This window comes from Nicotiana tabacum, chromosome 22 (genome assembly GCF_000715075.1).
Source record: "Nicotiana tabacum cultivar K326 chromosome 22, ASM71507v2, whole genome shotgun sequence".
In the NCBI taxonomy this organism is placed as follows: domain Eukaryota; kingdom Viridiplantae; phylum Streptophyta; class Magnoliopsida; order Solanales; family Solanaceae; genus Nicotiana; species Nicotiana tabacum.
The window spans coordinates 180,090,732-180,106,798 of NC_134101.1; the positions used below are offsets into that span (position 1 = coordinate 180,090,732).

General features: G+C 39.7%; 1 protein-coding gene across 1 annotated transcript; it reads left to right on the forward strand.

Annotated features, from left to right (window-relative positions):
* Positions 1–10,733: 10,733 nt before the first annotated feature.
* Positions 10,734–15,781, forward strand: LOC107778709 (FHA domain-containing protein FHA2). Its single transcript, XM_016598997.2, has 3 exons — positions 10,734–11,574; positions 13,879–14,036; positions 15,339–15,781. The coding sequence occupies exons 1-3, from the start codon at positions 10,908–10,910 to the stop codon at positions 15,546–15,548; spliced, it is 1,035 nt and encodes a 344-aa protein (XP_016454483.1). The 5' UTR covers positions 10,734–10,907; the 3' UTR covers positions 15,549–15,781.
* Positions 15,782–16,067: the final 286 nt, after the last annotated feature.

Below are 16,067 nucleotides of genomic sequence, written 5' to 3' on the forward strand. Positions count from 1 at the left end.
TTTTCATGATCTTTCCTTGCCTGTTGTAAGTGTTGTGTGCGCTCTTTCGTTCTTTTTGCCCATTGTGTCCGGAGTTGTGCTATGGTATCCTCAGATTTCTTCAAATCATCCCGGCACTCACCGATTTCCTTTTTCAAACCTTTTATTAACCGCTCATCCGACCGACTTCTTTGTTGTTCACCAGCATCTCTTCTCATCTGTCGGATTTGGGCTTTCAGCACCTCATTTTCTTGGGCCAATTTGCTCTTTTCTCCCCTATCGGCATCAACTTGCAGACTATTTTCAAATTCCAGGTCTCTAATCTGTTCCCTCAGCTTGCCTATTTCTGCCCTGTAACTCTCTTCTTTAGCCAACCAATCCCACTGTTCTTGCGACGCTTGGACGAACTCCTGGAGATGGGGCCTCTTGGCCGGTCTCCCAAACTCGATTTCTTTCCTAAACCAAGCAAGGTATCCCGGCGAAACTTCACCTTTGGACCGATCACGTACACATGTATTGGCTGTTAAGTATTGACACTCGCTCCAAATTTGTCGAACTGCTGCTTCAGGAAACTGTCCGTTGGGCCCGATCTCGACTACTTGGCCACTAAGATCTTCATCTTTTGGAACTATTTGGCATCTCCCCAACTGTCTCAAAACTCGATAAGGGGCATAGGGCTGAATACTCCGGAGTCCCATCAAAAGGAAATGGGGTCCAGTGGCTGGCATATATATGATTTTATCCACAGGCAACCATCCTAGTGTCCACTGCATTTGGCTGGCGGTGAGGGTCCGAAAGAATGATGTCCACGCCGTAACTCCCTCGGGCAGACTGACCACCTTGATTCTTGTGTAGAACTCTTCTATGCAAGTTTTCTTCGAGGAACCATAACTCAAGAGCTGGGAACGGTGGCAGAGATGCTCAGTCATCCATATTTGTAGCAACAAGTTACACCCCTCGAAAAAGTTCCCTCCGGCTTTGCAGGCTGTGAGAGCTCGGAAGATATCAGATACTATCATAGGCGCGAGAGTGCTTTTATCTTGAGTGAGCAAGGTACTGACGACCCCGGCTATTTTCAGATCAATGTTTCCGTCTTTCCTTGGAACCAAAAAGGCCCAAAAAGGTTATCATAAAAGCCACTCGTCTATGCTCGTCTCATTTCTGACGGTTACTTTTGCTGCATAACTTGTTACCCGGGTTGTTGAATCCTCCGACATGACCGTATCTGTCGTATATGAAGCGCGGATTACAAAAACATGCGGCCAAATCTGGGTTATGGACCATCCTGGGTATCTTTAACGAATCTAAAAACCGATACACAGTGACAGCTCTTGGAGCAACCAGGTATTTTTGCCTCAACGAAACTTCAGCATTTCCGATGTACCCGGCTATTTCCTCCAAAGTCGGAGTGAGTTCGAAATCAGAGAAGTGGAAGACATTATGTGTCGGGTCCCAACAGGTGACCAAAGCTCTTATGATATCCCCCCGTGGCTGGATTTCCAATAAACCCGTAAGACCTTTTAGATATTTCTTGACCTCATCTTGCCCTTCACCACCTAAATCATCCCACCATAGCCGCAACTTGAAAGGGATTTTAGTCATTATTGAAAAAGGTTTATTTTGCATCGTGCTCATCCTGCACATTTATTAAGGTGATTAAGAAGCAAAATTTATTTGACTCAACAAATTGACTATTTTTAATTTTTCACAGATTAAAAGGAAGATCCGGCTCCGCACACGGCTTTTCAGCACTTAGGGAACGAAGATTTTAAAGCTGGGTGAGTCAACCGGTTAAAAATCCAAAAATGACTAAAAGTGGCCGTTTATGCAAAGTCAGCCTTCCGGCGTCCCTTTCGGTAACATTCGGCTATTCTTGCCAAAAACGGCATCACCCGACTTATTTATGTTGACAATTAAAATTTGACATTTTTGGCTATTTTTGTAAAAGGGGAGGTTGGACCCGATGAGGGTTACCTACGTATCCCGCACCCTGTGAGAATCAAACCCACGTAGTTCGGGTAGATAAAACAAACTTCTTTTGAAAACAAGACTCTTTTCATTGGCAAATAAAACTTATATTTTTTCTTTTTCCTTTTTCTTTTTTTTTCCATTTTCTAAAAAAAAATCGGCAGAGTTTCGACACTATTTGGACATTGGTTTTTTTCAAAAACAGGCGATTAACTCTCCTTAACCCTCATACTGCTATTTCGCTTTCCTCAAAAAGTCGGTCAGCATGCAAGTCCGAAGCAAATAAATGCACAGGTAGCAAGTAAGATGCATCAGGATGGTCATTTCCATTTTTTGGTACACCTGTCCTAGACAGACCCAACCTCTGTATTGAGCCTCCAAAGTCAAATGCACGTGATGCAAACAAACGTTCCTACTAGGGATCCGACATGAAGCTGAGTTATTCTAGGTTCATAACCTGGGTATTTGTTCTAGACTGTGTACCCGAGCGGACAACTCGAGTCGAGGAGGGGGCTACGTACCGGGAACCAAAAGGCCATCCGGCTTAGTAACTTGTCCGGTCTCTTTCTTATTTCAGGTATTGACACTAACAGAATAGGGAGTCTCGACCAGCAAGCTCCTCCCTGGGGGTAAGAAGAGAAAAGTTTCGGCACAGTTTATATACAGTTCAGATAATATCAAAGCGGTAAAAGCATCATTTAGCACATTAAGCCCAAACATGTAAAAATCACATAAAACCGAATATAACAATTTATCTAAGCTCAAATTCTGAACCCTGAACTAGAGATTCTGGGTTATGATCCCCAGTAGAGTTGCCAGAGCTATCACACCTCTTTTTTACCTACACCCCTCGTGAAGGGGCGTAAAGGGAGTTTTTCCAATTAAAGGACAATCGAAACGGGATTTATTATTTAATTCAGAGTCGCCACTTAGGAGATTTATGGTGTCCCAAGTCACCGGTTGGATTCCGAATCGAGGAAAAGATTGACTCTGTATAACAGTCCGCTAATCAGAAATACGAGTAAGGAATTCTGTTAACCCGGGAGAAGGTGTTAGGCATTCCCGAGTTCTGTGGTTCTAGCACGGTCGCTCAACTGTCATATTCGGCTTATTTATCTGATTTTAATACATGCTGAACCTGTGTGCAAATTTTAACTGTGTACCGCTTTTATTATTATCATTTTTACCTGGAATTGCAACATCGTGAAAATATATCTCGAACCACGTCACATCAATACACCCGTGGTTATTGACACACTTCAACTCTGTTGAGAATTGGATTTGGGTCACATAAATGTGCACCCGAGTTTAAGAAGATAGCATTATTAAGTACGCGCGTAAAGCGACTAGCGTATCATTATTTTGGGTAGGGCCGTGAAATTTTGCTAAATGGTCCATCCCGAAGTCTAAGTAATTTTACCAATACGTATAGAGGGCCCCGCAGCTGGTGTATTTTTGTTTGTCGAGGCTCGTCTCATTCATTATTTTTTAAAGGAATTTGCAACATCGTGGAAATGCATCTCGAACCACGTCACAATCAATGTACCCGTGATTAGCGACATATTTCGACTTCGTTGAGACTTGGATTTGGGTCACATAAATGTTCACCCGAGCTTAAGAGATTAAATTATTTAAAGCGTGCCGGAAGTGACTTGCGCGTTATTATCTTTTGGGGAAGGCCGTGAAATTCGCTAAACGGCACGTCTCTAAGTCTAAGTATTTTAAAAAAAATATTTATTGAGGGCCCCGCAATTTTGTATTATTTTTTTTATTTTTTTATTCGGCGAGGCTCATCTCATTCTTATTGGAAAAGTCCTAATTAATTAACATTACAAAATCGGGCCTCATAGTTCAAGTCCGGATCCAAACGAAAGGACGAACCTTTTAATGTGAATCCACTACCCAATTTAAAAGCTCAGTCCATCCTTAAGTGCCAACATGCCATATCAGTCTTGGGCCCAAAGAGCCCAAGCCATAAAATTCGTGCAGGCCAACCGTGAATTTTCAGTGGCCCAAGGTGGGCCTAGGACTAACCTAGTTCAAATGAACAGGATCAAGCCGAGAAGATCGCGGGATAAGCATTTGCACACCACAATTACTCCAACTCTCCAGAGTGTGTTTACCAAATAGTAATAAAATACTACGACGTACGCTCGTTCAAATTAACTACTTATTCATATCCAATTATTATGACCAATTTGTTTAGTCAGTGCTAACAGTGCCTGATTATTTTGAACAAGTTACTGATGATGCCTACTGATATTACTAGCCTAAACTGTTGATGCCTACTGATATTAGGTTTAACTCGAAATCAAACTTGATGACCCATCATACATTTGCAACCCCAATCATGTTTCTGAATTTGATTTTTCAACAGAATAGTGCTATACTAAAGTGAGCACTATCTATACTAAAGCGGTTGCTAGATAACCATGAATTCAAGTAGTCCCAAATCAAACCAGCGCACATTCGAACATTCTGATGCTTCCGTTTCTAATTAAATTATTGTCCCTAACTAGTTGCCCACTTTGACATGAATCCCTTATAGCAGAACGAATCAAGAGTTCAAATAACTTCATCTAGTACTAATTGTTATGGTAAAGCAACTGACAACCTAGCAGCTCAAATTTTTAAACTAACAGCATGTCAACAGGAACATAGCGGTTCAGTAGCTCTTAATTACAATCCATGTGTATCCACTATTCACATAATACTAAACACATAATCAATATCGACTAGATATAATTAACTAACAACTAATCCAATTGTAAACAATAGGCAGCCTACAAATGAACACAAATCTGTGAATATTTCCATTTTTCAACTTCAAGGAGCTACATCAAGGCGATTCGAAAAGTGTACCTGGATTAGAAAAACAGGACAAGAAGAAGGAGAAGAGGATCAGCAGCAGTAGCAATACAACACAGCAGAACATCAAACAAACACTACGAGTACCAAACAGCAGGTACCAACAGCTAGTGACATACGCAACAGACCCAAGCGATAAACCAGAAATCCAGAAGTGTTTAAAACCCAACAGAATTACCAGAACTGACTCAAAACCAGCCTGAATAAACCCAAATTCACTAGAAAACCAACCAGGGAACCTCTGAGACTCTCACAATCAGAAATCAAGCTAGAAACATGCAACTCATCAAATGGAATTCTAATTTGACTTCAGGAAACTAATGCAACAGTAGGTTTTCTCAATCTTTTTCAAAGTCGGGCAGTGTGTGCCAATCTTTGGACTTTTTCTACTTGTTTTTGACTTCAACCCTTACTGCCCATTCAAAAAAAAGGTCCCCCCCCCCATGTCTCTCTCCAGATTTTTTTAGAATTAATCCTTTGTCAAAACTATGACCCCTAAATCTGTCCTAAGTGACTATATTTATAACCAAACACTAACCTTGCCCCTCAACTTTCAGAAGCACTTTGGGAAGAATTTTCCCACTAATTCTGCCCATCATCTCCTTTTAATTCCACTAGTATATGTTTTGTTCCCCACTACACTTGTCTTTTCTTTATTTAAAGTCAAATAGGTATGAGCACCTATTTCTTAATCCATTTTCTTTAAACCTTTCCCCCATCATTATGGCTTGTTCCCCATTAGCACTAACAATTGTATTACTTTAATGGTATTTTAGTACCCTACTGTCAGCCCACTTAAACTAGCCAATTTTCTGAACTTTTCAATCCCCAAACTACCCCCTTAACCCCTGTGTATTACTGTCATGCCCTAAACTTCAATCGATCTGTTTTCTAAGTTACAAACCTAACAACTAATTTTTTAACTGATCACTAAAGTACTACAACTATAACCAATTCACAATCCAATTCAAACAATGATTCAATTAGAATTGAAGTAGTACGAATCACATTGTTATCAGGTTATTTAATCAGAATTGAAGCATGTAAAACTAATCGACGACACTTATTCAATCGACTACACGAATTACAACTCATACAATCAATAGCAAATAAGAATCGAACAGGCACACAGGTGATTCGAATCGTATTGATAGAAAACAGGGATTCATAACAAAACTTAACTAATCGACGATACTTATTCAAATTGATTATATAGTTTTATCACATTCATTAACCATGACCAGAAAAAGTTCGACCAAACAAAGGGTCATTGAAGACGGACAGAATCAATCGACAAAAGAAAAATGAAAAGTCAATAAAACTAAACTAAATTAAATAGAATAAACAAACACAAAAATGGAACAAACGGGAAAGGGGGAAAATACCTCAAGACCTCGGGACCTGGACGACCCTGATTCAAACTCAAACTCGAACTGTTTGAGGTCGAACGGACCTTAATCGAGTGTTCTGAGAACACTCCGCCTAAGGTCAGTTAAACACCCAAATTCCTTTAAACTTCGGACAGAAACTAGTTTTGGTTTTCTAAGGTTCTTACGCTTCGATTTGGGGTTCGAGTGTTTCTAGCCAGATTCGATTCAAACCAAAGGTGGTTTGGGCACGATGGAGGTCATGGGATGCCAGGGTGTGAATTTGGGCTTGGTTGGGGGTATGTTCGAGTTTTGCTCGAATCTTCGATTGAAGATTCGAGAAGTTGGAGGTTGATTCGAGGCAAACGGTTAACAGATCCATAACGAGGGTGGTCAGGGGGTGCCTTGGTATGAGTTTGGGACTGGTTGGGGTGGGTTTCAAGTTTGCTCGAATCTTCGATTGAAGATTCGAGAAGCTACAGTCTAATTCGGGCAAAACGGTTAAGGGATTCGTGGAGAGGGTGGTTAGGTGCTCTAGGGGTGTTAGTTTCATGGTCATCGGCGTCGTTGTCGCCGGCTTTCAGGCGAAGGGGTTTTAGGGCGGCTAGGGTTTGGAGGGTTGTTTGGTTTGTCTCTGAAGGAGACGATGAACAGGGGTGTGGCTTAGCGGGGTGTGAGGTGAGAGGTTGGGTTTATATACGGAGGGGGTGGTCTAATCCTGGCTGTTGGATCAGGCACGATCAATGGCCTGGATCAGTTCATTTAAAGGAGATAGTGTCGTTTTGGGGTAGTACTGGGGCGGGGTCGATCCGGGGGCAAGTGGGTCGGGTTATGGGGATTGTTCTGAGGAGTTGGATCAATTGAAACGGGTGGCCTGGATCTATCAACTATATACAATGTCGTTTGGATATATCTGGGGATTGACTGGACCATTCGATCGAGTGAGATCAACGGCCCAGATTTTTCATGCCTAAACGGCATCGTTCCATCCGCCCTCAAGGCTGGCTGGGTTGGACCGGGCAAGAGGGTATTTGGACTGGGCCTGAACTCTCTTTTAAAATTGGCCCAGTCCGATTTTTCTCTTGTTTTCTTCTTTTTTTTCTATTTTCTTTTTTAATTCCCAAAACAAAAATTCTAAAATAAATTATAAAGCCAAAATTATCCTACAAAATACTAATCAACCCTTAATAATAATTATCACACACAATTGAATATCAATTAGAAATAAAATCACACAATTTGATATTAAATGCTAAAAATGCAAAGTAAATTATTTTTTTGTGATTTTTCATTTTGTAAAACAAACTTGTTTGTTTAATTAATTACTAAATTGTAAAATTAAATCCTAAATGCACATGCAACGCATATTTTTTGTATTTTTCTAAATTAAAGTAGAAATAAACATGCACAGACAAAAGATACAAATAAATCACAAACAACACCAAACCATTTTATTTTGAATTTTTTTTTTTGGAGTAATTCTCATAGGGAAAAAATCATGTGCTCACAGCTGGCAATGAGGTATCCACAGTTGTTGGAGAATTCGATACCTCCTCTCGCCAAGAAGTATCAAGAACATCAGTAGTCGGCTCTCCGGTCTCCATCACAGTAGAGGGAAGAGGCATATCAACATCGGCTCCCACTAACCTTGGAGCCTCAGGACTCAGCTCGACATCATTCTCCATGATAATAGTCACTGTCTCACGCAGCGAAAAGTCCCCTTCTGTCGCGTCAATGGCTTGGGTGACTCCTTCACCAGCGTCTACGAACCTCCTCTTTCGAGGTTGAAGATCTCCATCACCAAGCAAAATTCCATCATCCTCGTCGATAAGATAATATAGAGGAGAGGCCAAAATCTCCACGGACGAAGTGGAAATAGAGTCGAGCGCAACAACAGGAGGAGCTGGGACAAAAAATAGGATTAGCTATAGTCGAAGCAGGGGTGGAAACCGAGGGCATAATAGCCTTTCTCTTCCGGGACGAGGGTGCGGAGGCTTTTGACCTTCTCATAGGCGTGGATGAAGCTAAGAAAAAATAAGGAAAGGGAAATCAGTGAAGGAAAACAAAAAGAAAGAGTTAAGATGCGGATGGTAAAAAGGAAATTACTAGTCGAAGGGAGAACATGCCCGAAATTCTTGAAAAAACTTGGCCATTCACAAATCCCTACGATGTGAGGGAGGAGCCGCTCGACCCAGTCAGAAACATGGGCGTCCAAAAGAGGAGGCGAGGTCTTGGCTGCAAAAGAAGAAGACGAGAAGTCAAAATTCAAGATCGAACACGGAGGAAAGATCAAAGCACTTACAAGTATAGTTCTAAGCCTCAGGAAAGCCATCGACATTGGTCACAGCGTCCTCGGTTCCAACATAAAAGAAGTTGAACCAAAATTAACGATTGGCCTTGTCATCCATGTTCACCACCAGGTATTTTCCCCCTCGATGGCGAAGGTTCAGCATTGTCCCTCTATAAAAACTAGGGGCGAATAGATGAATTAAATGTCACAGTGTCAATTCGATCCCAGCCAACTCAGCAAACTTGGGGAGCATATTTATGCTTTATAGACGTATGACGCGAGCTGAGCAGGGCAAACGTCGTAGTAACGACAGAACTCCTACACCAGTAGAAGGAGGGGGAAAGAGTAACTGACTTGGAAGGGGTAGGCGTAGAGGGCGCAATACCTAGGACGATGGACCTGTACTGTATCCCACTCATCCGGGGTCGACTCGATATGATCAGGGAGGCTGAATTTATCCCTAAGCTCCGCTAATTCCTTCACCGTCATTGCTGATCGAAAAGCTCCAGGTTTACCTCCGGTGATTTGGTGAAATCGGACCTGGAATCAGGGTTGTATGGGATTATATCCTCTACCAACAGGAAGATTCCATCCACAACATTGGCAGGAACACTCTCCTCAAATAAGGGGAAAGTCACTGCCAAAGGAGCAACACGACTCCCCTCGCCAACCTCAGAAGGTACCTTAGACATGGTTTAATGTAAAAAAAAAAAAGAATAATAAGCAAGAGGGAATGAGGAACAGTGTAAGTCGCTGAAACAAATAGTAGAAAGAATTCTGCAAAGAAGATGAAAAAGAAGTTATTTCCTAAAGAGAGGAAAGAGTTTGGAAAAAGTCTCGAAGTAGACAAACCATCCTCTATTTATAAGGTTTGAGAGGCAACAAAATCAAAACGATGGATCATGATTATCATAAAAATCGAAACAAGAGAACCCATCAAGGGTCACACCTAAATCGATGCAACGCGTCGTGAATCATTATGACTTCATGACGTCATTTTTTCTCTTTGACCAGATGGCTCCAATAGACTTCCCGGGTAATTCAAAAAATTCAAAATATGCGGACCTCAAAAGGCCATGTAGCCCTATCTCCGCAACCACGGCCTCAACCAACTCCATAGAATTGTATCATGAACGACATTGTCCGCTCACCGACCTCGTCCGCGGGAACGACCTCGATAAATAGAGGGACTAACTGTACAGGTCAAAGTACGTCTTTAGTCGAAATGATTTTAGTAAGAAATTCCTAAGGCACCACGTGTCGAAGTAATCTAATTAGCATCAAAGGCCGTGGTCGAAGAGTCAGCATGATCGAAGTCGAGGAGTTGTCATCGAGGCCGAGGTCGAGCACCTTTGATAGAGTTATAACGACTATGTTCGAAATAGGAAATAAAAGAGAATCTTCTAATGAATATTCTCGACAGGTGTACTGTTAGGGTTTCTAGGAACATGTTCCCTATAAAAAGAAGAGACACAATGATGGGGGACATGTGATATTCATTTGTAAAAATATACATTGACTCTAAAGAGAGAATCAGATTTCATTGCAAGCATACTAACATTACCTTTTCACTAATATACTTGTCTACACTTTTCCACCATATCCAAGAATAACTCAGATATTCAAATGATTATCTATCACTCATCATTGTCAGAAAGAATATTCAATTACTTTCATCTGGTCTTGGGTGGCTTCTTTGCATTATTTACATAAAATGTCATTTATTGTTGTTCCTCAATATTTAATGTTATATTATTGCCTTTGATTTCTTGAATATTGATTATATGTTGCTGCTGCTATCAAAATATTCTTACGTGGTATTTATTACACTTTTGAGAACTCCATCTTTAAGATATCATTGTTAGCTAAGATTGACCCTCATTTATACTAATTTAATTGGTTGAACCAAGATCTATATTTTTGGTCAAATAATCCCTTTAAGAATTGAAGGGTGTAACTACATTCATCCAATTTTATGCTGACTAAGTAATTAATTGGTCAAATAAACATATCAAACTGTGTAATTATATCCAAATCTAATTCCAAGTGTAATTACAAGTCTCTTAATTACACTCAATTTTAGGCTAACCAAGTAATTAATTGATGAGATAAATATATCAAAGTGTGTAATTATACCTAAATCTAATTCCAAGGTGGCTTTCCAAACATGCTCTCAATGACTAAATAACAATTGATGCCAAAAATATGCAATTGGCAATTGCTCCCAGGTTTAACATATTCGGAATAGGAAATCCCAAGTCGTAAATACACTCTCACCTGTCCTCTTTCCCTCTCGAGTCAGCAATGCTCAGAACTCCACTTCACACTTGTCCGATTCTCCTTCTTCTTCCCATTCCACTCTCCTTGATATTGCACAAATAGAATAACCACATAATCGAACTCCCTTTAATTGCACACCCGTATTGTCCTATGAAATGGGAAGTAGCAGCGGAAGCGATGTGGAAGCAGGATTCGCGAAGCTACAAGGCGAAGATTTCGAGTATTACATGCAGACATACTCCATAATCCTCGGCCGTAACTCCAAGAAGTCAACGGTTGACGTTGACTTATCTTCCCTCGGCGGCGGAATGAACATCTCCCGCCACCACGCACGCATCTTCTATGACTTCCAACGGCGTCGCTTTGCCCTCGAAGTGTTAGGTAAAAACGGCTGTTTCGTTGAAGGTGTGCTTCATCTTCCCGGTAACCCTCCGGTAAAACTCGATTCGCAGGATTTACTTCAGATCGGAGATAAGGAGTTTTATTTTCTTCTTCCAATTCGGAGTATCTTAGGTGGGCCGATTGGGCCTAGCAGACATCATGTCAGTGTGAATTATCCAGTTGGGGGCTCTCCTATTGTGGGCCCCCATCATCCTCATCAGCAGCAACATGTGCCTTTGCCGCCGGCTGTGGGTTATGGTGGTGGGGTAGGGAAAAAGGGTTTGTTAAGAGGGAGGGAGTATTATGAGGAGGAGTATGATGACGATGACGGCGGGGAAGATGGTTCTGGAGCTAAGAAGATGAGGAGAGGGGATGGCATTGAGGGTGGTGGTGGTTATGGGTATGGTTCCGGTGGGAAGGCTACTATTTCTGGGCATTTAGGTAAGTAGTTTTATCAGTTTCATGGTGTTTATTTTCAATAAAAATACGTTCTTGATTGTTAATTTATCAACTTAGACGATATATATATATATATATGAATGCTTTATTTGTTAACTATGATTGAGAATTGCCACAAAGGATTTGTGTTGCTTGTGAAGGATTAACATGTTAAAGACTCATCTTTATTGGATGTAAGTAGCTAGTAACTCATCTTTATTGGCTCTATAAGTGGCTATTTGAGAATTTCTGCTGTTAGGTGAACTGTGTTTCCCGAGAAGAGATTTTGTGTATAGGAGGTGTTTTTGTTTGTTGAATTACTATAGTCTTATTGATTAGATGCAGAAGAGATTTTCTTTCAGTCTATATGGTGATGGTTAGTTCTATGGATTTAGTTACTGCAGATGGAGTTTTAATGTATGTAAATATACTCAATTTTTAGAGTAGACCCTTGGTAATAGTACCCGGAGTGGAGCAAAGAGCTGTAGGGATTAGGTTTTAGACTTTTTTTGTGCTTACAGATGAAATAGACAGACTTATAAGTTTGCTGGTGTTATTAATGACTTTGTTCATGAAATTTGGTCTTTAGTGTTGTGAGTACGCTAGTGGAATTATGTGATCATGATAGGGAAAGCAACTTGATAGGATTGGTATAACGCGTATGAAAATCCATTATATCCTACGCTATTCAGGCTTTTTCAGGAATCAAAGCTCCATCAATGATCATATACCGTAAAAGACATTTTTCTCTTTGCCTTCTATTTCAAAGAACCTCCCTGCTAACTGGTTTTGATTTGGTGTTATTTCTTATTTTCTTTTTTGATATTGTTAGACTCGAACCCCCTGAACCCTCCCATCCAGTGATAACCCTTTGTCAAAAAGTCAACAGTAGCACTTGCTCCACTCTGCCCCCTTGTCAACTTGAACATACCAATTCTTGGTTGGGTCATCTTCACTTGTCTGATTTAAGTGTTTTATTGGGGTGAAAGTTACCAAATATATTCCCTATCATGAGTGAAATCTTAGTTTCTCAGTTTATGAACTTAATTCCATCTCTATTGGCTTTGATTGCACCCAATGGAGTGGCCTAACGGTCAATAAAGTGGGTGCATACATTGGAGATCAAGGCTCAAATCTCAACAAAGACAAAAAACACTATGGTTTTTTTTTATTGGTCGAGGTGTGTGCAAGTTAGCCCGTACACCACCATAGGGGGAAATTTTTTTATTGGTTTTCAAAAGCTCTCCTTTCTAGCATATGGGTTTTGCATCATAACTTATATCAAATCCAGGTTTGAGGTTTCTTCTTTCCTGTTGACCTGATATTTGAACTCGGAAACTCAGAATCCTCAACCATCTTAAATCTTATATATATACTTAATAGAAGATTGCAGCAAGGTTGGCTCAGAATTTGTATATTTGAAAAGCAGCATCTTACTTAGAACTCCAATCTGATTTACCAAAACTAAATGAACCTCCCGTTCAGTTTAGAAAAATAAAATACTTGGAACGTTCTGCCAAATTATGTCACCATGTAGACCTCCCTGATGTCAACCTCTGTCACTGAGTTTTTTTGTATCAACTTCTATTTTCGATTCAACTCTCGTAATATTTTTTGTTTAAAGGCTGTCTTTAGCATCCAGATGAGTAGACGTCATGCCGCCCCTTTCATCTCTATCTGTGCCCGCTTACGACCCTCTCCCTCGCCCCTAGCCCTGTCAGCTCCTCCTCACATCCCATCCTTTGCTATGAGGCATTAAACTTCTAAGGACACTTGACATGCACTCACTATCATTATAGCTAATATGTATGGATAAATATACCGCCATAACAAAAAGAACAATGAATAGTTGAAACATTTAATGCTATATGAGGATGCAATATAGGATGAGCACTTGGAAAGTTTGAATTAATAAGAGGAAGCAATCTATTTCCTTGAATTACACGATCTGATAATAGTATTCATGTAACTCTTTTCTTTATTGTTCGAGAAAGCTCATTCTGGATGGGCTGTTCCTTCTATCATTCTTTGGAGAGGAGTCGGTTTTCATGATAATGCAAAGCTAACCCTAGAAATCGGATATTACTCAGCTGTCTTTACTCAGATATTTCTTATCAAAGCAGGAGATTTGTTTCAGGCGATGTCAAACCAAAAGCTATTTCCATTCTATTTTATACAGTTGTCCTCTGCTAGATTTTCATGCTTCTATGATTTTCTTAGTAGATAAATGTAGATGTAAAGCTTATACCCATTAAATGGAACTTAGTATCTGAATATGGAACTTGTTTGGCCAAAAACTTCTTGCAGATAAGAAGATTGAGGGAAGATCACGTGTTGACCGAGATGCTGACAATCAACAGCTCATGCAGTTAGAAGAAAAGGATGTTGTATCATCTGTGGCAAATGTGCTTTCGGACCTCTGTGGGCCGGGAGAATGGATGCCAATGGAGAAGCTTCATACTGAGGTAACTTCAATATTATACATCTTTTGTCACAGAAATGCCAATTTGTTATTAAGTGAAGACTATATTGTTTGTTTGCACTTTGATTCTGTCAAGAGGTGGAACTCTTCCGCCTCTAATGGATGTAATGACATCATATTCGATAGGGGTGCGGATTTATAGGTCGGATTCTTCATCACATAAATTTAGGATTCGAGAGTATGTGGAGGTCGAATATTAAGGTTGTAGGTTAGGAGGAAGTTGCTAATATTTCTACGACGCACCCGAGTAGGACTAGACAGTTAGGATTTAGTTTTAGGATGCTAGTGGTTATCTACTGATGCATGGCTTTATCTACTGGTTACTATTGTACTTTCCATCTATTACGTATTTTCTATATTGCTGTTATTTTATTATGACTCTATTGATGGTACTAATATATCATATCTTGTCGTCTTTTTGAGCTGAGGGTCTCCTGGAAACAATCTCTCTGCCCTCGGGGTAAAGGTAAGGTCTGCGTACAAGAGATTCAGCATAGGTACCACCTCCTCAACCTGCAAGCCCTTTCTACAAATAGGGTTGAAAATGATGTTTTCCCACTCACAAGTAACATCTCTATCCATCAAAATTATATTAGCAGGAAGCTCAATCTCAAAGGCCATTATCACGGTCAAAAGTAGATTCTGTTTCCCGTGAATCCCTTCCCTTTCTAAAGCAGCAATATTTGCAAAAATGTTGAAACCTTTTCTGATTCCCCTGTACATGGTGCAATCATCAAGACCATTCTCCTGAATCCCGACCACCATTGATAGAACTACACACCAAGTCTTCATATATTGACCTTACTCCATATTCCCTACTTGATTATTAAGCTGTTAAAGCCATTTACCTAATTGGGCTTTGATTAAACACATATGAAGATCTTATACCTAGTCAAGAGTCTGACGATTAATAATGTTATGGTTTCTTTGCGTGTTAGGCATGCAGTGGTGAACTTCTGGTACAGCTTTTTATTTGGAAAAGAAAAGAGCAGATTTATAGTTGTATGCTTTCCCTCATTCTTTATAACCTTGACGAGGTTTTGCTTAATTATGGTTGAAGTTGCTGTTCTACTTTGTTGACAATTTGATTGCATTTTGTCTTCTCTCTAAACAGATCCCATAGAGTATTATATTTTGTCTTTCCATCATGTATCAAATATCATTTCCTGCTTCATGTTCATGGTAGTTGTGGGAAATTTTTGCTCCTGCTCAGCTTTTTGTTAGACTGTAGATTTTTTAAGTTAGAGTTGGATTTTTGGCTAATGACAAGCTTATGCTTTTGCAGTTGGTGGAACACTTTGGCAATACCTGGCATCATAGTCGTGTGAGGAGATACTTAACATCTGAGGACTATCCTAGCCCTGAAGCCAAATCAAAGCCATGGTATGGATTGCTGATGCTTTTAAGAAAATACCCGGAGCATTTTGTCATCAATACGCGGTCCAAGGGACGGGTGACTTTGGAGTTTGTTTCTCTTGTCTCACTACTTTCATGAGAGCTTATAAGAATTTTAATCATTTAGTTGTAATTTAGCTTTAAGTAGGGTGTGAAATATGGGTCCTGAAACATCGCTGTGAATTTCGATACTGGAGATCAAATTTGTCGATGACATGTACTTGTGGTTACTGCTGTTTTTAGGTCTAATTTACTGATGCAACACACTTCTTGTTGTAAGCACGTAATTTTTGACACGCACAACTTTTAAAAGTAGTATTTTAATTTTTTTTTACTTATTTTCATTTTTAATAGGATTTCAGTCAACTTTTAATTTTAATTTTCTAACATAAGTTTAATAATACAAAAATAGTTTTATGATATTTCTTCTCTTATTATATATCTTTTTATTTATTTAAGCTTATTAGTATTTTATAATGATAATATTTTAATTTTTACCATTACTGTAACATAGTATTCTATACATTTTTTAACATTTGAAAAGACACATTCATTTTAATATATAGTTCACTTTAATAGTTTATTCTTATTAACTAAGATTAATTAATATATTTTGGTA

Bases quoted from the DNA above. Each gene is read 5' to 3' on its own strand.
- LOC107778709 (XM_016598997.2), top strand. From the start codon at position 10,908: ATGGGAAGTAGCAGCGGAAGCGATGTGGAAGCAGGATTCGCGAAGCTA. The intron at 11,575-13,878 runs GTAAGTAGTTTT...AACTTCTTGCAG, and splicing joins TACTATTTCTGGGCATTTAG to ATAAGAAGATTGAGGGAAGA. The intron at 14,037-15,338 runs GTAACTTCAATA...ATGCTTTTGCAG, and splicing joins TGGAGAAGCTTCATACTGAG to TTGGTGGAACACTTTGGCAA.